At 41.1% G+C, this 21633-nt stretch overlaps 1 protein-coding gene across 2 annotated transcripts in view; it reads right to left on the bottom strand.

Annotated features, from left to right (window-relative positions):
• Positions 1–21633, bottom strand: part of Cers3 (ceramide synthase 3) — a 93553-nt gene that overhangs the window by 33675 nt on the left and 38245 nt on the right. For both annotated transcript variants that reach the window (XM_031386935.1, XM_031386936.1), the window contains exons 3-8: positions 13629–13743; positions 7699–7817; positions 5483–5540; positions 3065–3115; positions 1569–1661; positions 313–441 (exon numbers count right to left, since the gene is read on the bottom strand). In XM_031386935.1, the coding sequence (XP_031242795.1) occupies positions 313–441; positions 1569–1661; positions 3065–3115; positions 5483–5540; positions 7699–7817; positions 13629–13743 (565 nt within the window). The remainder of the gene's footprint in view (positions 1–312; positions 442–1568; positions 1662–3064; positions 3116–5482; positions 5541–7698; positions 7818–13628; positions 13744–21633) is intronic.

Here is a 21633-nt window from a genome sequence, read left to right as displayed (position 1 = left end):
AAAAAAAAAAAAAAAAAACCAAAAAAAAAAAAAAACTTGAATTTGTTTTTCACTCAGCTATCTCATATCATTTCCCGAATGGGCAGGAGCATGCAGCTCCCATGAACACAGTCACACAAACCAGTCTCAAGACTGGAAAAACATACACGTAGAGGCTGCATCTGAAGGGTCGAGGAGACTGCACCTTCTTAGATGTTGGGTGTTTTCAGGACAGAGGGCCCTGCCAAATTACTCACAGATATTCCTCTCTGTGAGCACTTAGAGAAAACCCGGACATGGCATGTCATTATCTTTAAAATGGTAAACATTTACCTCTAGCCAAATGTCAGATATATCATGAATAAACATCACGAGGGTCCCACTGCGAATGTAATTAGCACACCAGGAGAAGCTCATCAGACTAATAGCAGCCAGGTGGTGGATGACATTAGCAAGGAAATCCTACATAATGAGAGAGAAATGGAAGCCATTAAACAAAAACTGTTATTTCCCAGTGACTGGAAGAGAGAATATTAATGGTGCCAGTAACTTACATATGCATGTTTTGACATTTAGAATTTAATATATTATAATATATATATGTAAGTATATGTCTATATACATATGTTTATGTGTATTTTTCTTAACAGGGTCCTTGTGAAGGAGCTAGGGCAAGCATTACCCTTATTGATGAAGTAATTTTACTCTGAGACAGCACCTAACACTTGTCATATAACTGTAACTTCTGATATTCTTTCCATGACTCCATACACTGTATTCTCAGACTCTGTGAATTTTCTTGGAAGATACCTGTGGACTGCAGTGTACCTTCTAGTGATGGCTGCCCCAACCTTATACTCAAAGAACACTTAATCCAGCCAGCACCATTTAATCTAATATTTAGCTGGTCTTAACTTTATTTATTAAACAGACATTTCTGTGCACTAGAATTCTACACCTAAGGCACCACATTGCTTCTCATTGGATTTAATTTACTGAGGAAAATCTTGTGGCTGCACTCAGGGACTAACATGACAACTGACCCAGTGACACAGTGAACCAGACAGCTCTGAAATGTATCATGCTGTCACCTCAGGGGCACACTCCTAATACCTGCAACTCAGTTTTCCTGTAAATAAAGCAAAGCTACAGAAGTGTCAAACAAGGTTTCTCAGAGGGATAACTATGTATGGAGTTAAGGGCTAGGAGGTGGTAACCAAGCCAAAGTCCTTGAAAACACTAGAAAGGATTGTATAAAGTAGTCTGCCATCAATAAAAGCCGCGGCACAATATTAAAGTCATTACATTAACAAGCTTTTCCTACAAAGCCAAAGGAAACAGAAAGGAGGATATTTGCAGACCAGGAAAACAACTTCAAACATAAACTTTCTATGTTTTCCTACAGGCATTTATCAAGCCATCAAAGCCTGAGTATAATTTGAATTAGTCTATGCATTATTAAAAGCAAAAATAGCCAAAGAGGTCAAGCTAAACATCCACAGCATACAATTTCCAAGTAAAATTAGGGGTAAAGGAATGAGAAAAATTGAAGAAATGGATAAAATAAGTTTTATAAATACAGAACATACCTTCCTCTTGATATCAGAGCCCAGGCTAAACACCAGTGACCAATAAAAACTCATCTCCAAAATGTAGTACCAGTACTGGGATGGCAGCAAAGGCTGAGGAAAGGAGAGCATTCATAACTCCAAATGTGACCTCACAAGCAACATCCTTTAATTCACTGAGACCATTCATTTTCCATACAATTGCAAGAGACTGCAATGACTTAAATTCCTCCAAAGGAGTCCAGATGAACTGTCAAGATGTTTACTTTTTGAAAGAGTATGAACATTCTAAACCAAAAGAAATGTTTTGACTAAGACATTTTAAAAATGCTATAGATGTAAATGCCTAATTTTAGCTTCATGTAAGTTATGTTAGATATGCAATTATTTAAGGGCTCGAAAATTGTCTTCTGAGTAAAAGTAATTAAATTTCAACTGCTAGAATATCTCTTAGTACTGTTATAGTAGGGAACTGCTTGGGACACTGAGGCAAATGGAGACACGGTAGTGGGTGTGATGGGCTATTACCTACATACACCCTTTTAGTGTCTGTGGCCTTACTTGGTCTCCTGCAATGCCTATGGATTTAATCTTGGTATTTGGCCAAAAGAACAGTAGTCAAAGTAATTGAAGCATAGATGTCATGAGTACTGTTTGAGAAAGCTGAGCTATCATGCCAAAGAGGCCACAAGATAAATAAATACATAAATAACCTTAAAATTAATTAGTTAACTAGTTAATTAATTAACAGGAAAAGCCTAGTAAGTGCCAACTGATAAATAGGAGTAAGGGACCAACTGACATGAAATGCTTGAATGATCTCAGTTGACATCACACAACCCACATCATGAGAGACTGATGGCCGGCATTTTATGGCAGTAGGCTTGAGGATAGTTTGTTATTAACCATCAAGAGATAACGGATGCTCTTGAGAAAAGTAAAAGGCCTAGCATTAGCAGGACTAGATTACAACCTGTGCTATGAGTAGGACTTTTCTTTTAATGCTTCCTTGTTCCTTTGCCCTGTTGTTTGATTTCACTTTTCCTATTTATTTTGTCTGTATGGATGTTTTGCCTGCACATGTGTATGTACCATGTATGTGCCTGGTTATTGCAGAAGAGGATACTAGACCCCTGGAGCTGGAGATAAGGATAGCCATGTGCCAGCATGTGGGTAACAAGAATCAAAGCCCCGTTTTCCTGGAAGAAAGGTCATTCCAGCAGTTTTCTAACTTTGTTGTTGTTATTGTTATGCTGAGGCTAACAGGACAAAAATATTTATTTTAGCCTGCTGCTTTGGTTGGAAATGAGGGCAGAAGGGTTGCAAGTTCAGGACCAACCTAGGTATGCATTGAGTTTAAGGCCAGCCTAAGGTACCTTAATAAGAGTGAGTCATAAAAACAAAACAAAACAACCAACCACCAAAGAAACAAAACAAAACAGACGACCCACTGAGATCTGGGAAGGCATCTGAACTTGGTGTTAAGGGAGGGAGAGGCTCCTTTAAGGAGGACTTACCTGTCTGGGATAGTTATTCCAAACCTCCCAGAGGTCATACGCCCATGGTTTCTGAAAAACAGAGGAAGCCGAGAAGATACAAACAACTCTGTCAGTTGAAAACTGGTTTCGGCAGGAAGCACAGCTCTTTGTGGTGTTCACTGTTGCACTGACCCATGTGTGTGTTCACTGTCACACTGACCCACATGTGTGTTCACTGCTGCACTGGCCCACGTGTGTGTTCACTGTCACACTGACCCACATGTGTGTTCACTGCTGCACTGACCCACGTGTATGTTCACTGTTGCACTGACCCACGTGTGTGTTCACTGTCACACTGACCCACATGTGTGTTCACTGTTGCACTGACCCACGTGTATGTTCACTGTTGCACTGACCCACATGTGTGTTCACTGTTGCACTGACCCACGTGTATGTTCACTGTTGCACTGACCCATGTGTGTGTTCACTGTCACACTGACCCACATGTGTGTTCATTGTCACACTGATCCACATGTGTGTGTGTTCACTGTTGCACTGACCCACATGTGTGTTCACTGTCACACTGACCCACATGTGTGTTCATTGTCACACTGACCCACATGTGTGTTCACTGTCACACTGACTCACATGTGTGTTTACTGTCCTACTGATTCATGTGCGTGTTCACTGCCACACTGACCCACATGAGTGTTCACTGTCACACTGACTCACATATGTGTTTACTGTCCTACTGATTCATGTGTGTGTTCACTGTCACACTGACCCACATGAGTGTTCACTGTCCCACTGACCCATGTGTGTATGTTCACTGTTACACTGACCCACGTGTGTGCTCATTGTTACACTGACCCACGAGTGCTCATTGTTACATTGATCTATGTGTGTGTTCACTGTCACACTGACTCATGTATGTTCACTGTCACACTGACCCAGAGTGTGTTTACTGTCACACTGACCCACATGTGTGTTCACTGTTGCACTGACCCACGTGTGTGTTCATTGTCACACTGACCCACATGTGTATTCCCTGTCATACTGACTCATGTGTGTGTTCACTGTTGCACTGGCCCACGTGTGTGTTCACTGTTGCACTGACCCACATGTGTGTTCACTGTCAAACTGATCCACATGTGTGTTCTCTGTCACACTGACCCACATGAGTGTTCACTGTCATACTGACCCATGTGTGTGTGTTCACTGTTGCACTGACCCACGTGTGTGCTGTCACACTGAGCCACATGTGTGTTCACTGTTGCACTGACCCACATGTGTGTTCACTGTCACACTGAGCCACATATGTGTTCATTGTCACACTGAGCCACATGTGTGTTCACTGTTGCACTGACCCACGTGTGTGTTCACTGTTGTAGTGACTCACTTGCGTCTTTCCTATTGTACTGGTTCTCCTGTGCAGATACCATTTCTTCTGTTAAATGCACTTCTCCCTCTGTAGACACTGACTCACATTCCTATGTAATACTGTAAAATTCACTAATTACAATGAATCTGGTGTCAATACTGTCTTGTTAAAGGAACTGTTTTGAATAAATAAATATGCTAAAAATAATTTCTGGATCAGTTATTATATCTGTTCCTCACATTGGGTTAGTAGGAAATGCCTATAATCTCAGCACTTGGAATGCTGAGAGGGGAAGGTTTCAAGTTTGAGGCTGGCATGGGCTATATAGTGAGTTCTAGCTCAGCCTCAGATACATATTGAGAACCCATGTCAAGAGACAGAGAGAGAGACAGAGAGACAGAGAGAGAGACAGAGAGACAGAGAGAGTGGCACTAAATAAATGAAAAGGTAAACATACCTTGAGACAATTACAGCAATAAAATAACAGGAGGCTTATTTTGGGCCCTGCTCATGCTAAACAAGAGTTCTTAATCTGGTTACCTTATGGAGTATTATGTCCTGAAAGAACTGTGAAAGAAGTTCCGGGGGAACAGGCAAGGATCTGTATGCTAACTGACTAAAACGTCAAAGACTGTGGAAAGGTTAAAATGTTGTGGATCAGAGCCTAATTTCCATTTATCTTGGGGAGCAGCGAGCCCCTCCTAATGGATACTTATCATCCACCCTGTATGTGACCTAGCATCTTTATGGCTACTAGGTCCTTCGGAATAGGCAAATAGAACCCTAGCTTTTGCCAACCAAAGGTTGAAAATGAGAACCCCTACCTTGCTGTGACCTGCTTGTCTGGCATTTCCACTGAAGCATTTTAAAAGTATTTCCATTTATGATTTGCTTTGTTCTGTTATAAAACTTCAGGAAGGCATCACCACATGGGAACATGGGATTTGAGATGGCCTCTGTCTGTGCTCCTGGGTCAGGGTCAGTTTATTTATACTTTTGAGGTGAGGGCTTTGCATTGATAGAATTCATAGGCAAAAATATTTAAAATTCAAGGCAGATTCCAAATGACAACTTACATCATAAAGAAATACAGCTCCAGCCACAGTTATGATGAAGTAGAATGTGAATCGCCAGCTGCCAAAAAAAAGGAAAAGCTTCAGTCTTCTGGAATAGGGATGGACGTAGGAGGGACAAGGGAATCTGGTACAACAGGCTTTGAAGAACAGGTATCCCAGAGTCAAACAAGTATAAGCTCATCTCATCCTAAAATCCACACAGGAGCACAAACATCCAAACAGTGGAAAGAGCAATGCCAGATACATCATAATGCCTGATCTCAAATCTACTCCAGAGCCACAAAAGCAAGCGTGCTATGGTACTTGCCCAAGAAGCAGACATACAGACAGATGGAATATGATTGTGTCACAGATACAGCCAACAAAGATGTCAAAAAATACATTGGAAAAAATATAGCCCCATAATAAATGGTACTGGGGAAACAGGATATCCACATTTGGGACTTAATATGATTTATATTTCTCACTCTGTACAAAAATCAACTCAAAAGTATCAAAGATATTAATGTGAGACCCAAGAAGACTTTGAGTGAAAAATGTATGTAAAAAAGTTCAAGACATAAACATAGGCAAGGGCTTTCCTGAGTAGAGTGTCTAGCTCAAGCCATTAGTGAAAACGAGAATCAATGGGGGGGGGGATGCTGTGAGATTAAATGGTTTCTGCATAGCAAAAAAACCTGCAGTTAGCACAGGGGCGAGACAGCTTAGTGGCAAGGGCACACCAGATACAGGGCTACTATGCAGAAGACTTAAATTAAGAACTATGAAAACAAACAAAACACCCAGCCAAGTAATGAGCCACAAGCCAAATGAACAGAGAGAGAGAGAGAGAGAGAGAGAGAGAGAGAGAGGAAAATGAGAAAGAAAGCTCTCATAAATCAGGCCTCAATTGGCTGCCCTTGATTCCTGGGAGGAGAATTCCCTCCTGGTCCTATAAATCTAATCAAGAGCCCATGGGGGAGGGGCATAGGCCCTGGGGAGAAATCGACTTCTGTTGGTTTGCTCTATGAACATGTTATGAGATGCCTTCCAAATATTCATGGTTAAAGTTATAGTTTAGTGCTGCTCTCAAGATTGGAAGAAAAACTTTCTTTGTGCAGCAGCCAGCAGTTAATACTGGTCAGTAAGTGATTACTGGGTGTTCTCAGGCCTAAATGAGGCATCTATACCCACCCCTGCCTCAGGGCTTAGTGACCATGGTGGGAGAAGAGGCTGAAACTTGGTAAGGGCCTGAGGACAATGGGGAATGCTGGAAAATACTGTCTTTCTGCTATGGCACAGCCACAGTTAACTCACAACCCAGCATAAGGCCCACGCACAAGCAAGCTGGTCCACATTCCAGCTTGGGTCGGGGAGGGGCTCATGAGGCCCCACTCTAGCATAAGAATTCTTTGCAGATGACAGCTTCTGGAGAGGAGTCTCTTGTCTGCAGAGATATGGCCACTGGTATGTTGCCTAAGCTCCAGTGTCCCCATGCACATGCAGGCAGAGCTTGTTGCACACCGTGGCTCCTTACGATAAAGAAGAGAACAGAGATGACATTCTGAGGGATGTGCCCTAGCATGCAGTCTCACACCTGTTGCCCTCATAACCATGAAGACAGCAGACATGGAACCAAGTCTTGAGACTTCCTAACCTCAGCCCTAGAAAGGAGAAACACCAGATAAGACGTGCTCATGGTTTGTCTGGGTTCAGGCTACGTCCAGCATGTCTGCACAGACACTGGGTCCTGAGACTCTGAGAGCCTGTGTCTTCTAGAAGAGGAGAGGGAAGCAAGGACAGTTAAGAATAACATTTTTTCCTCAGTAAAAAAACAAAAAAACAAAACAACAAAAAAAAAACCCTTTCTGAATTATAAATGCTTTCCTTACATTGCTTAACAATGTACACTGTTTACAACTGAATTCAAACCTTGAAGTCTCAGTAGCTGCTAACTGTACATTTTGCACTAACTCTGTTGCTGAGTTGCTATAAGATTGTGCTTTGTGCTTTAGTTTGTTACCTTTGCAGATGTACTTAATGTAACCATTCAAATAAACCAAACTTGCTTTGTTGGGGTATGGGGTGTTTACTTTGTTCCTGCCAAACAGGGACGGTCCTATGGAAAGTGGAGAGTTCATTTGGACCCTTCTTCCCCTCCAGTGTCAGGGTGTGCTCTGCATGGCCACACTGTTGGCTAAAACTACAGAGCTACCTAAGCTTCCCATCCTTCTTACCAAGACTCCTGGAATTTCTGCAACCTGCAAGGCTTGTTTTGATTCTGCCGAATCCTAAACCATCTTTCAACCTGGCGCTCTGTCAAGTTACACTTCTTGGCCAGTCCATAAACATCGGTCTGAAAAAAAAAGAAGAAATGAATGAACAAACGGCAGCTATGGGGGGGGGGAGAGAGAGAGAGAGAGAGAGAGAGAGAGAGGACATGGGGAAGGAGGAGTCCTCACAGGCACACCATGGCCTGCACACACACATGCACAAGCACATACACACTCTACACATCTGTAAAGACTAAGGTAAAGAACAAGGTCAAATGTCACACAGTCAGGGGATGGTGAGATGAACAGGCAGAAGACCGAGAGCCAGGGAAATCATTTTTATTGTTAGTGAGATCACATTCATACACACAGGCCCCAAGCCAAAGCCAAACAAACAGAAAACAGAGAATGTGAGAGTCCTAGCTTGTGGATTACTGAGAAGGAACGACTATCTACATATTAGCGACTCAAGGTTTTTGGTTGTTTGTGTGTGAACTCACAAAGATCTATTCCTAAATAAATGGCTTGCTAAGTGTCGGATAGAGTAGTAGAGTTTACAGTGTCAATCAAATACAATTTCCTCACATTTCCTACAGAGACACATAAGTTTTCCTAAGAGTTGCTAGGGCTTGTGCAAGACATGGAAACAGTCACAAGACGTGGGCTAGGAGGCTTTCTGTTACTTCGTGAAGTCTTTCTTGTAGTCACAGATGATAATCCAAGGAAAACCCCAGCAGGTGCTGGTTAGACACTTCTGCAATCAAATTGGTACACAAAATAATCCAAACGATTTCCAACCATTAAAATAATGATTATAAAGTATAATAATGATGATGATCTCTCCTCTGGGAAGCAGAGGCTTTGTAGGTTCTTGTTTTAAAATAGGAAACTGCACAGATGATGGATTGCTGCCCGAAGATTACAAAATCCAAAGTCCATCAGAGCCAGAGAAGAAGCGCACTAAAGGACAAGAGGACTAGGCCCGTTCTGTGGTGAGATTGTCACAGGTATGTTCTGTACACTAGACCAATGGTCACTATCTCTCTCCACTTCCACAAGGAACATGCTCTTCACCAGATCTTTTGAAATGGCATTGATCTAAAAATGCCTTCTTAACAAAACAAAACAAAATCTAGATTTCCTAAAGCTAACTCTCAGCTTCCTGCTCAAGACACAAGCTTCAGCTGTGGCACAGGTGATCCCATCCCCAAGGGCCAGCTGAGATCAAGCCCTAACATTTCCAGAGAGAAAAATACAGTCTCGGGACTTTGATGTGAAACTACTCTTAAAATTATTAATCAGAGCTTTGCAGTAAATTTAGGCTAACTGCAAATGAGCACTCTGGGGGCTAAATTTGACAAAGTTGGCTGCTGATCATCCAGCAGGTTGTGATCAGCCAGACAGTTTCTGCTATATCATTTGGTATGGATCACAGTTGTCCAGGAACCAGGACTCTAGCACAGTCACCAGAAGCCACATGCTGAGCACAGGCATCACTCAAGAGTGACCGTGGTTCTGTATCTTTACTGAGTGGCTGGCCCTTCACTAACCCGATGAGAAGGCAAGAAACAACAGAGAACAGATCACATCAAAATCACCATTTCCCCACAAAGCAGCTCATTCAACACTCTATAGGTCAGAGATTCTGGAACCATTATGGGTTGTCTGCTTTGTTTCTTTGAGAAGACAGAATGGGTAGCTGCTCACTAGTGTCATCTTCCAGCACTGTATAACAATCTGAAGATCTACATCAGTTGGTCTTATATGATTGTCCTAAAATGCAGCAAGGAATTATGACAAGGCAGCTTGTTGAGCTATGGAGAGACAGGGCAAGACTGACCTTGCCTCATGCATGCAGCTCTTGGAAGTCACACTGTAACTGAGCCCTGAAACCTGCTGGGGAAGATGGTAAGATGGTAAGACGGTAAGATGATGACAGTGGGATGGGCATGGAAGGTTTAAGGATCAGAAAGCAGCCCCATAGGAAGACACAACTACAGAGAACACACAAGGTTAGGTCACTCCAGGGAGGATCTTGTCTGGAATGGATGTGGTGGGTTACAGCCTGCTTGCATTTTAAGACCTTACTCTTGCAAAGGTGACAATAAGGATGGAGACTACAGGTAGAGATCATGTCCACATTCCCGTGTTTCCCTTCTGTGCTAGGCTTCTGTTTTTCACAGCAAAAGCCTCACACCCTAGGTCAAACAAGACAGCAGGATGATACTCCAGCACAGATGGCATCATATACATTCTGCCTGGATGGAGGAAAAGGATGCAGCAGGGATCAAGGCCACAAAGGTGGTGGGAAGGATAGGAAGCTGAAAACCAAAGGCCCAACCTTGCTGCCCCTAGTCAGGGAGCCTTGAGCACTTCACTCTGCCCTGAGGAGAATGGCCAGATGTAAAAGCACCTACCTCACAGGAGTGGCTTGGGGCCATGGGATGAGCATGTGCTATACACAGAACCCAATGCTGTCAATGCTGGGGACTCTTATGTTCACAGCAGGAAAATGACTGTGGGCTGAAAATCATGTACTAAATGGAAACCTACATACATTCCTTGCTTCTAAAATAACCTGACAGCCTATTGATTCCCTGAAACAACATGCAGTTCAAATCCCATTGCTTGGTGCATCTTCTTCTGCAACAGGCTTAGTCTGAGTAGCTGGTGCACTGTATTCTGGGTCCTTACAGTGAGAACACCTTAGAGCTCACTTTACCATTTACATATGTTACTCACCCACTTACTCAAAAACATGCAAAGAGCCTCTCCTTCCTAGCAGACCAGGCACAACGTTAGGTGTTAGAGATTCAGCAGTGAGCAAAGTAAACAGGCCTTGCCTTCTTTTGGGAATTTTCCCAGATCTTAGACCAATCCAGTTTTGTTACTGTTGTACCATTTCTACAAGCACCTGATTAGTACACTCATCTAGAAGATAGCAAACATATGTTGTTGGTGTTTTCTTCCTTGTTTTGGGATACAGAAGCACCTAGCTGAAAGTGCATCTGTACAATACTGGCATCATAAACGTATTATTTTTGAGAGAGGAACCTTACACACAAAACCATCAAGACCCATTCTCTTAGCACACAAAGCAAGCACTTGCTGGACACCTAAAACATGTAGAGAAGAGTTCAAGTTGCTATGGGAATGGGAATGAGGACAGTTAAGAAGTGTTACTCTCTGGGATAGCTACATTGAAAAAGCCTCTTTAAAATAGTCCATGGAACTCTGTATTCAACAGACAGAAAATTGATGGTATCAACCTCAAATTTAGTCATTGGCATCTACTTTTGTGTGCCAAGGATGCTACAAGAAGGGCAAATCGAGGAGCCCAGGGTTGATACTGTGTATACTGCATGTAACCCAACTTGTTCCGTTGGGCTCTGGGCTGCATATGAAATCAAGCAAGCTATGTATGTAGCCATCCATATTTATAGTGACATTGCCATAGCACAGCTAGACACCCCTGGTCACTCTGAAATGTTGCTGCTTTATTGGTGCAAAGTACAGCTGGAGAAAGAGTCTTGGGTTTAGGAGCCCAATTGTTTGAATGAAGGTTGGTGTTCCCTACAGGTGTAACTATTCTATACACACTCTAGGATTAACATATGATTGTAGTGATTATACTCAGGTCTTGATTTAATACAAAACATTTTTAATGTACTCAGTAACTTGCTATAAACTTCAGTTATAAGTGGAGAAAATGTTTTAGTGTGGTGCTGACCAATGCCCCTGAAGGTCTCGTGATAATAGTTTCTGTATCTGAATCACTACTCGAGCCACAACTTTGCCTTCCAGAGTTATAGTCTATCTTCCTACATTCTAGAACCTTTCAGAATAAGTATTTTTCTTGCTATCCAGATCTGCTACCCAAGTGTGCATCCTTTGGTGAGCCAGGAGCACTGGGAATCAGAAGTCTTTCCCATCACCTCCTTGGTTTGGTAGACAAAGCTCATCAATACTGTGGGGTGAAGTACGATGCCTTTTCTCTCACTTGATAGACATGTTCAAGTTATACCTATGTCAAGTTGGACCTCACTGTTTGTGGAACTGAAACAAGCACAACTCCAACTGTGTGGGTGTTTGTTTTTAAAATAAGTTTTCCCATGCTGTGGATAGATGATGAAGTCCTTGGGGTGGAGCTGTGGGAGCCCTGAGCGGGGGGAATGGTATGGGACGAGCTCCTGCTCCTGTTCCTGGTTCAGCTGTGTATTAACTGTGTGGCAGCTGGCTTCCCCTTGCTGGGCTTTGTTTCCTCAGCTCAGTCATGAACATCACCTGGTCGAGTTCTTTCCCAGTTTTGTTTGGACTGTCACATGGCTATTTTCCTTCCATAGGAAGCAAGCTTTCTCAATAATTTCAAGTATCTTAGTCTTCAGAGGTGTTGAGAATGACTCAGTGGGTAAATGTGCTTACCAGGTAAGTCTGAAGGCCTGAATTTAACCTCTGCAGCCCAGAGTGGGAAGGAGAGAACTGACTTCCAAAAGTTGTCCTCTGATCTTCACATGCACACCATAGCGCACGCACGCACGCGCACACACACACACACACACACACACACACACACACACACACACACACACTTTCCAATGACTTGGAGTTCTTTGTTTCAGCAAGTATAGCTGATAGGAGCTACACATTCCATATAAGGTATTATGGATTTTAGTTACCAAACAGAAAAAGGATTAGAATCTTCAGAGGATTTTTTTTTTTTTACACATCCCCACCAGTGGAAACCAAAGTATTTATTTGGGTGAGTGACTATGGTCACTTAAAGCACCTGGAAACAGAAAACAGGTGGCTGCGGGGTGTCAGAGGGTCCTTGTTTGATAAAGTCAATCAGGTGCAGAAGCTAAGAGCAGAAAGAGCTATAGATAGCTCTTTAGCTGTGAGCCACACTATACTCTAAGCCTCATGTTGTGTCAAACCTCAGCATACCTTCCTGTGTAAGGACCCCACCAGAGCAATGATACCCCCAGATGACAAGTACAGTTCAATTTAACCAATGCAGTTTAAATGGCTCAAAACATTTTCCCTAAAATGTTGGTAGCACATAGTTTTGATTTTTAAAAAAGACAGTTGGTCTTTCTTTCTTTAGTCTAGAAGAGAGCTACTTTGGGAGAAGGTCTAGTTTGCCTACCATTTTAACTATGCACAATAATAAAACAGAGGTGTGTGTGGACATGGCCTTATAACTATGAAATAAAATATTTTGTGATATATAAACCTTCAGTGTAGTGGATCACCCAAGGATACTTTGTATTGTGAAAGAACTGTGATGCTCTTGAAAATTCTACTTTCAGGGATAAATCGGGGCTTCTGCACATTTCTGTGTATGTTGAAACATTGGATAAAACAAGGGTAAGTGTGAAAAAGGACTTTGTGGGGACTTCATGATGTATTGCCATGGGGCACAATCATCAAATTATCAGGTGTCACCTTCTTCACTCAAATACTTAAAAACTACCATTAAAATGAACTTGTGATACTATTTATTTATTTGCATTTTTAAGGCAGGGTCTTGCTATGTATTTCAGGCTTTCCCTGGAGTCAGTACATAGTCCAAGCCAGGGGCAAACTTATGGTAATCCTTCTGCCTCAGGCATAAGCCCCAACACTAAGCCTAAATTGTTATGGAATTGATTGTTAATGCATGATAATATAGTTTCAAGCAATGTTTTAACTACTAATGCCAGTGACTTTCTAATACATATCTATACTTTATCACATTTGAGATGCTACAGCATCTGTCCACAGAGCAAAGCAATGTAATCAATGAATGAAACCCTTTGATGGTCTTTGTTGTACAGACAAGTAGGTCAAGATGTCTAAACCATTAAGAAATGGGGTCCTTAAGTCTATAAGCAAAGAATTGAATTGTTACTTACATGTGATGGATTGCTTGTGGAATGCTTGAAAAAATTCTCTAAGATGGCATTTGGTTTAACTTTATGCTGCGTCTTTTGAATGCCAAGTGCATTTGCTAGAGGTGTAGCAATAAACCTACAAAATATGAGAAGAAGGTTTGAGAAGTAAGAAGTCCATGCCCATACCAGAAAACCCAAACTTTACCTTTAGATATCCAGAGAGAGCTTGGACATTTGCTTGTATTGTTCTATTTAGGATGCTGAGTATGCCCAATGGGCCACATTGAAAAGCTTAGTCCATGGGGTCTGTGCTCTTAGGAGCTGTGGTAAACCATCAAGAGGTGGGCCTACTGGGAAGTCCTAAAGTTAATGGAAGACTGTCTTCCAAGAGGATCATAGGTCCTCAGAGTCTTTCCTCCATTTCCTTTCTGCTCTGCCACGTGCTCCTTCTATGCTGTGACATCTCACCAGAGCCAAAGCACTAAGGCCACTCAACCTTGGACTGGAAGCTATGTTTGCTTTATAAATTAATTGTTTGGGGGTATTTTGTTGCAGCAATGGAAATCTGACTAATGCACATTGCCAATGGAGCCACCTACGTCTCTGCACACCAAAAGTTCCAAGGAGACAGCTGGGCATTGTGGCTAATGACTATAACCTAACACTTGGGAGGGTGAAGGAGAAAGAATACAGTGACTTTGAGGCCAGCTTGGGGTACACAGTGAGTCCCAGTGTAGCTTCAGTTTCTCAAAAGACAGACAAACAAAATAGTAACACCACAAATCTATGTCCAAGGAGAGAAAATTTTCAAACCTACACACAAGCAATAATTTTAAGAATACAGGGTACACTACACAATTTAGAATTTATTTCATTGTGAATCCAAATACATTTATGTGCAAGATTTGGGAATTATAAGGATTAAATATTATATTTAGAATTTCATTTTAAGGCTTAAATTAAGTATTCACAGCTTTATAAGGAACCGAAAAATTGCTTTCCAAAGTAGCTGTACCATTCTTCATTCCTGTCAATAACGTGTCAGTTTTCCAATTACCCTAGATCCCCCCAGGTGCTTGGCTTTGCTGGCAACTGAGATCACACTGGATGTGTAGTCACTTCTACCCATTTCTTGGCAGAATTGTTAGTATTCCTAACTTCTGCTCTAAGCTGGCTTTCGCCTTTCTTTCTTTCTTTCTTTCTTTCTTTCTTTCTTTGTTTGTTTCTTTTTTTTTTTTTTTTTTTTTTTTTTTTTTTTTTTTTTTTTTTTTTTTTTTTTTTTTTTTGAGACAGGGTTTCTTTGTGTAGCCCTGGCTGTCCTGGAACTCACTCTGTAGACCAGGCTGGCCTCGAACTCAGAAATCCGCCTGCCTCTGAGTCCCAAGTGCCGGGATTAAAGGCATGCACCACCACTGCCCTGCGCTTTCATCTTTCTTGAGGTGGAAATGTATTCTTAATCTGAGCTTTCTTCATTTTTACACAGAAGAATTTGAAGCTGAAAATTCTTCCCAGCCCAGCTACGTCCACATTCCAGAAGTTTCTAGTATAGTGTGCTCTTTTTCATTCTGTTACTGATATTTCTGGTTTACTGAAGGATGCCTTCTCTGGTTATTTAGAAGTGCGTTGATGTAATTTTTACTTATCTGCTAATTTCCTGGTTTCTCTCCTCACTTCCTGTGCACAGTCGCCATCCCCTCCCATTCACTGAGACTTATGCTTTGGTCTGGCACATGGCATGGCATGAGGAGCGCAAACTTGCTGCTGTTGGGTAGGGTGTCCTGGAGATACTTGCTCAGTTTGATGGCTTATAAAGCTTAAACCTATTTCTTCCTAACCTCCTGCCTATTTATTCTCAGGGATCCTTCTGGAATTATAATACACCTTAATTTATAACATCCAGGTTCAAAATAATAGCAAATTACTTTCAATGGGATAAAATGGGAAAATCTCCATTCTTCCTTCCTTTGTATTATAGAAATCATGTCTTTATATATTATGTTCTAATCAACACAGACTTATTATTATCATTTTATGCAACTAAACAAAGAGTATAAAAAATTTTTCCAAATGGAAATGTAGTCACACTAAATTGGTGGATTTTTAATGCCCATGAGTAGCATAACTTATCAAAACCCTTTACAATGTTCTTTTTCACTTCGGTCAGACCTTTCTTAATTTTAGAACTTCTCTTTGGCCCTCTGTCTTGATTTATGATTTCCACTATTTTATTGCTATTGTGGTTTGCTGAGTCATTGCTTTCGTGCTTTCATTTAGTTCCTAAGCATCGCTGTTTCTAATTCTCTGAAAATGCTTTAAACGTCCAATAAATCCAACATCCTTGCTTTCCTGGAGACACTGTCTTCTGCATATGTACCACAATTCCCTACTTCCAACATGTCCGCTTAGGTCTTGTTTCATATTGGTAGTGACGTTAGACCTCAGATTGCTTTCCTCCTCAGCTGTTTTGTGAGTTAAGTCACTCTGAAAACCTGAACTGTGTATCCTGTGCTCTGTCATGTGTGAGTGCTGGAGTCTCCAGCATGTCAGGTTGCTAGGCAGCCGATGACCAGAGAGACACTTCCTTCAACGCCTGGAGCCAACAGGATACTCAGTCTGCTGGGGTTCTGGGCATGTGCTGGCATCCAGCACCACTGGCAGCCAGACAGCAGGATTCTACCTTGTTTTCTGTTTACAGAGTGCATCAGAGCCATGGAGAGGTGAGAGCTGAGGGACTTCTGGAGTCTTGCCTGGACCTGAACAAACTGTTAAACATCAGATTGCTCTTCAAGATTTCCAAGAATACAGAGCTTTGCATGGCTCCACCCCCACCTGACACCTCTGCTCTCTGCTTTTCATTTTGAGTTTTTGGCTTAGTTGAATTTTTGAACTGGTTATTATTATTTCCTCAAGCAGTCAATTGCCTTTAATTCTTCCAGATATGCATACTCCTAGGAATAGACCCTTTTAAAAATTTTTGGGCATGCTGTGAGGGAGATGGACTACAGACACAGCATTATAACTTGTGTTTACTAGGCAGTCAGCTGATGACAATTCTTCATTAATAATGCTTTGCAAGACTTCAGCTCTCCCCTTTTAGTGTCTGCCAGACTGCAAGGGTGCATTGTACACATGAGTTTTGGTTTCTGTTTTTAATTGTTTATTTGTTTGGGTTTTTTGTTTTGTTTTGTTTTGTTTTTCTTAGTCTCACTGTGTATCCCTGACTGGTCTGGAACTGACTATGTAAAGCAGGCTGACCTTAAGCTACCTCTGCCTCCCAAGTGCTGGGATTAAAGCAGTGTGCTGGAGCTCTTAGCTGCTCAGGGATATTACAGAGATAGATAAAGGTAGCTAAAATTCAGCAAACCTCAGTGCTCTTTCCAGGATTTTACTGTTTTTCTTAGACAACATGTCCTGTGTTATAATGAATCTTTGTCTAATTGTAAAAATGGTGACTCCGAATATTCCTGCTAGCCTTTTTTACACAGAAAAGAATTTCAGAGGTCCTTATTTATGACATTTTTGTTAACCTCCTGAATGTACTGTGGGTACAGGGTGGAGCGTGTGCATGCATGCATGTGTATGTCTGTGTGTGTGTGTGTTCATGTGGGTGCACAAGTGTGTCTGAATGTGTATGCACATGACTGTCGAGGTCAGAGAAACATCTCAGATGTGGCTCCTCAAGAGCCACCCACTTTGTTTTTTGAGAAGGCCTGGGGATCACTGATTATGCTAGATCAGCTGGCCCACAGACCCCAGGAGTCTGCCAGTGTTTGCCTCCCCAGCTCTGGGATTACAAGCATATGGAATTATACCATCATGAGTGACATTTTTACGATTGAACTCAGGTCCTCATACCAAAGCATAACCACTGTACTTCCTACCTGTCTCTCAGCCTTTCCCTCTATGATTTTTAATTTGCATCAGTCCAATGATTGATGATATTGATTAGTTTTTCATGTGCTTACTTTTTACTTGTATATTTTCTTTGACTCAACTCTTTTGTCTAATTTAAAAAAAATCTACTTATTTATTTACTATTGAGTTATAGTTTGTCTTATACTCTGAATTTTAATTTTTCAAGGCACATAGTATACACACATTTTCTCCCAGTCTATGGCTTATCCATTTGACTTCTGTCTTTAAAAATAATTATGGATTTTTTGACATATAAAATAGATTATTTTAAAATATGTAACTTTTTAAAATATATAACTCAGTAGCTTTCCATTTCTCTTCAAACTAGCCCAAACAATTATTAATCTTTTTTCCATCTTTATAGCTTAACATTTTCTAGATATTTATAATTTAAATTGGATAATATCTAATTATTCAAATAGATGATATATAATTTCTCATATCATCTTTCACTGCGTACAATGTCGTAACTTGTGCTGACAGGAAGTCTGCTCCCTCCTCTTGCTGAGTGGCAGCCTGTGGCATAGGCACACAGTGCTATTTAAAAGCAAACATTTTAGATCTTTCCCAAGAGAAACACAAGCACGTGCCAGTTATGTTCCCACACTCAGATGCTCACAGTGTTTTTCCTCACAATGGACTTACAGTGTAGATAACACAGGTGTCCATCAAATAGTTAAAATATAGTTGTATGATGTATAAATATATTTTAGTCAGTATTAACAGAAAAATGTTAATACATATGCATCATACATGAAGAAACCTCAAATATTTGTTAAATAAAACACATACACACAGTGTTATAATCTATAATTCCTGTTATAAATAATTCTAAAAAACATGAAGTTAAAATGATAGAAAGCAAACAGATTAATAAGGGTAAGAAATAGAAAAGGATAAGTGGAACTGTCTATGTTGATAGACATTCATATCACCATCATGATGATGGTGGTGGGACTATTTGAATCAATCTTTTAATGAACATCATGGAATTAAAACTTCAATTAAGCTGAGTTTTAAAAATACAAGTCTGTGACGCTAGGTCTGTGGTCCAAGCTGCAGTCTCAGCTGCCTAGAAGGCTGAAAGGGTGGGCCAATGGAGCTGTGTGTTCAATGCCCAACTGGACAACAGAGACCCTACCTCAAAGGGCAACCAATGAAAACAAAGTATTCAAATGAGGGCCTGAGGAGATAACTCATTGGATAAAGCACATGCCATGTCAAGGGTAAGGTCCAAAGTCTGGACCACCAGAACCCAAGTAAATGCCAAGTGAGCCTGGTGGCTGGCCTACTTGCCTGTAACTCCAGTGCTCAGAAGGCTGAGACATAAAAGGATCAAAATTAACTTAGAGGAGGAAAGGGTTTTTGTTTGTTTGTTTAAGCTTACAGGTCAGTTGCTGACCACAGTGGGCCCTCTAACACCAATTAACAATCCAGAAATATCCCAGACATGCTCACAGGCCATCCCCTGAGCAAGCTAGAGAGATATATTCAAGCTCTGGGTTCAACTGAGAGACCCTGCCTTAATTGACAAAGTAGAAATCAATTAAGACTGACATTAGCCTCAGGCCTCTATAGGTGAGTACACATATTTGCACACACATGTGCATACACACACACGAACAAATGTGCATTCTCTCTCTCTCTCATACACACACACACACACACACACACACACACACACACAAGTAAAGAGTTCAGTGTATCTCAGTTAGTAAAGCACTCGCCTAGCATGCCTCTAATATCAGCCTTGGGAGATAGAAGCAGAAGGCTCATAACTTTGAGATGATCCTCAGCTAAATAAATGTTGCCAGCCTGTGCAACAACAGGGGGAGGAATGAATGAATGAATGAATGAATAAATAAATAAATAAATAAATAAAATCCTTTCTCCAGTTCTGACAAAGACTGTAACTTCTGCCAGGTTTTGTCCATTCTAGTACTTCAACAAGTTTCTGTTTAATTAAATCTAGAAACTTGGTTATGAATGATCAGATGATCAGCCCTTTATTTCATTTTTTAAATACAGAAGTTAAGTAAAAGTTTCATAAGGTAATGTGACTAAAAAGAAAAAAGGATTCCAACTTCCAAGCAGACTAAGTTCTATTGGGAAAAGCCCACGACATTCAGAAACATATAAAAAGAAAGTAGCTTGTACCACATGAACAGAGGGCAGAGCAGACAGACCTTCTTCTGCTGGTTGTTTTCAAGAAAGGAGGGGAATTAGGTCTTGGTATCATATCAATTATGCAACCAACCATGCAGGTACACACAGCATAAGGATTCCAAAGTCACATGAATAAAGTCAGGCCTCCATCATCAAACTTTCTGCTCTAATGTACAGTTCATGTGAGGCCATTTTGATTCATGCTAGTGAGTTAGCAGTGGATAATCTTTTCTCCACTCCTAAAAACTACTGCAGATTGGTTTCTCAGGACTCTATGAGATGGTGAGAAAGGGGAGAAGTGGGGACCCCCTCTGGGTACAAAGGCATGAAAGAAGTGGCCTAGCTTTGCACCCACTTCTGCCTTGGGCTTCAGGAGCTACACTCTATCCTCCGTGGACTGTCCATTTCTCATGTGTTGAAGTTTGAGTAGGTCTCTTTGAAACCATATTTCAAAGACATTAAAGAATTTTTAGAAGGTAAACTAGCAAGAAACTATTTGTCTTAACTTATATAAATGGATAAATACATAAACAGTCTGACAGTATCAAATGCATAAGATTTGTGAAGGCAATCCAGAAGGTTCACATTTACAGTAAACTTCCTAAGCTCTCTCTTGATTTCCAGAAGATATTTGCTTACTCTCTTCCACTATCAGAAGCATTGTACTGTGAAATTCAAAAACTGTCTGTATAACCAGAAGACAAACAAACAACAAACAAACAGACCCTCTCTCAAGTCAACACTGTTGACATGATGTCATGGTATGTTTGTTTGAGTACCATTGAGAACTTGAATATTAGCCTCCTGTTTTCTCACCTGAAGATTACTTATGGTTTTTGTATCATCTAAACTGTAATCTAAACTGTACTTACAAATACTTTTGTAAGAAATAGAAAATACAAACTGGGCAGTGGTGGTTCACACCTTTAATCCCAACACTTGGGAGGCAGAGTCGGGCAGATTTCTGAGGTCGAGGCCAACCTGGTCTACAGAGTGAGTTCCAGGACAGCCAGGGCTACACACAGAGAAACCCTGTCTCAAAAAAACAAAAACAAAAAAATAAAAAAACAAAACAAAAAAAAAACAAAAAACAAACAAACAAAAGAAATAGAAAATACATTATTTAGGATAAAAATGGTTTAATTTATAACAAATAATATAGAATTCCCGAGGAAAACATAAACTTTTATCTTAATTTAGGAAGTATGGATCTCTCTGCCATGTCGAATATTCTTTCAGAAATATGCTTCTGTAGCATCGTAGACTTGAACAAACTGAGCTGGAGAGATGGCTCAGTGGGTAAGAGCACTGGCTGCTCTTTCAGAGGACCCATGTTCAAATCCCAGCACCTACGTGATGGCCCTCAACCACCTGTAACTTCAATACCAAGGGATCAAACACCCTCTTCTGACTCTTTCAGGCATTGCACACATGTGGCACACAGACATACCTGCAGGCAAAACTCCCATACACATAAAAATAAATAAAAGAGAGAATAGAAAGAACTCAGGATGCGTTATTGGGAATTAATTTGATAAGGAGTTAGAAGAAAATGACTACATGTGCTGGGCAGTGGTGGCGCACACCTTTAGTCCCAGCACTTCGGAGGCAGAGGCAGGTGGATTTCTGAATTCGAGGCCAGCCTGATCTACAGAGTGAGTTCCAGGACAGCCAGGGATACACAGAGAAACCCTGTCTCAAAAACAAACAAACAAACAAAAATTACTACATATAATCCCTTGGGGAAGCAAGAATTAAAGAGAGGATTTCTTCCACACTGTCAGCCAGGTAAGGCATAGACATAGAGACATGGTCTGTGATGCTCTGGCAACCAAAAGGACACCCAGTCTCACTGGCTGACCATATACTGGAAACAACAGCTACCCACTGTTAACTGTTAAAAGGGAAGGACAGGAGCTAGAGAGATGGCTCCATGGTTAAGAGT

Source organism: Mastomys coucha, unplaced genomic scaffold (genome assembly GCF_008632895.1).
Source record: "Mastomys coucha isolate ucsf_1 unplaced genomic scaffold, UCSF_Mcou_1 pScaffold21, whole genome shotgun sequence".
NCBI classification, from domain to species: Eukaryota; Metazoa; Chordata; class Mammalia; order Rodentia; family Muridae; genus Mastomys; species Mastomys coucha.
Note: the sequence above shows the minus strand (reverse complement) of the source record. Positions and strands in the feature narration are given on the sequence as shown.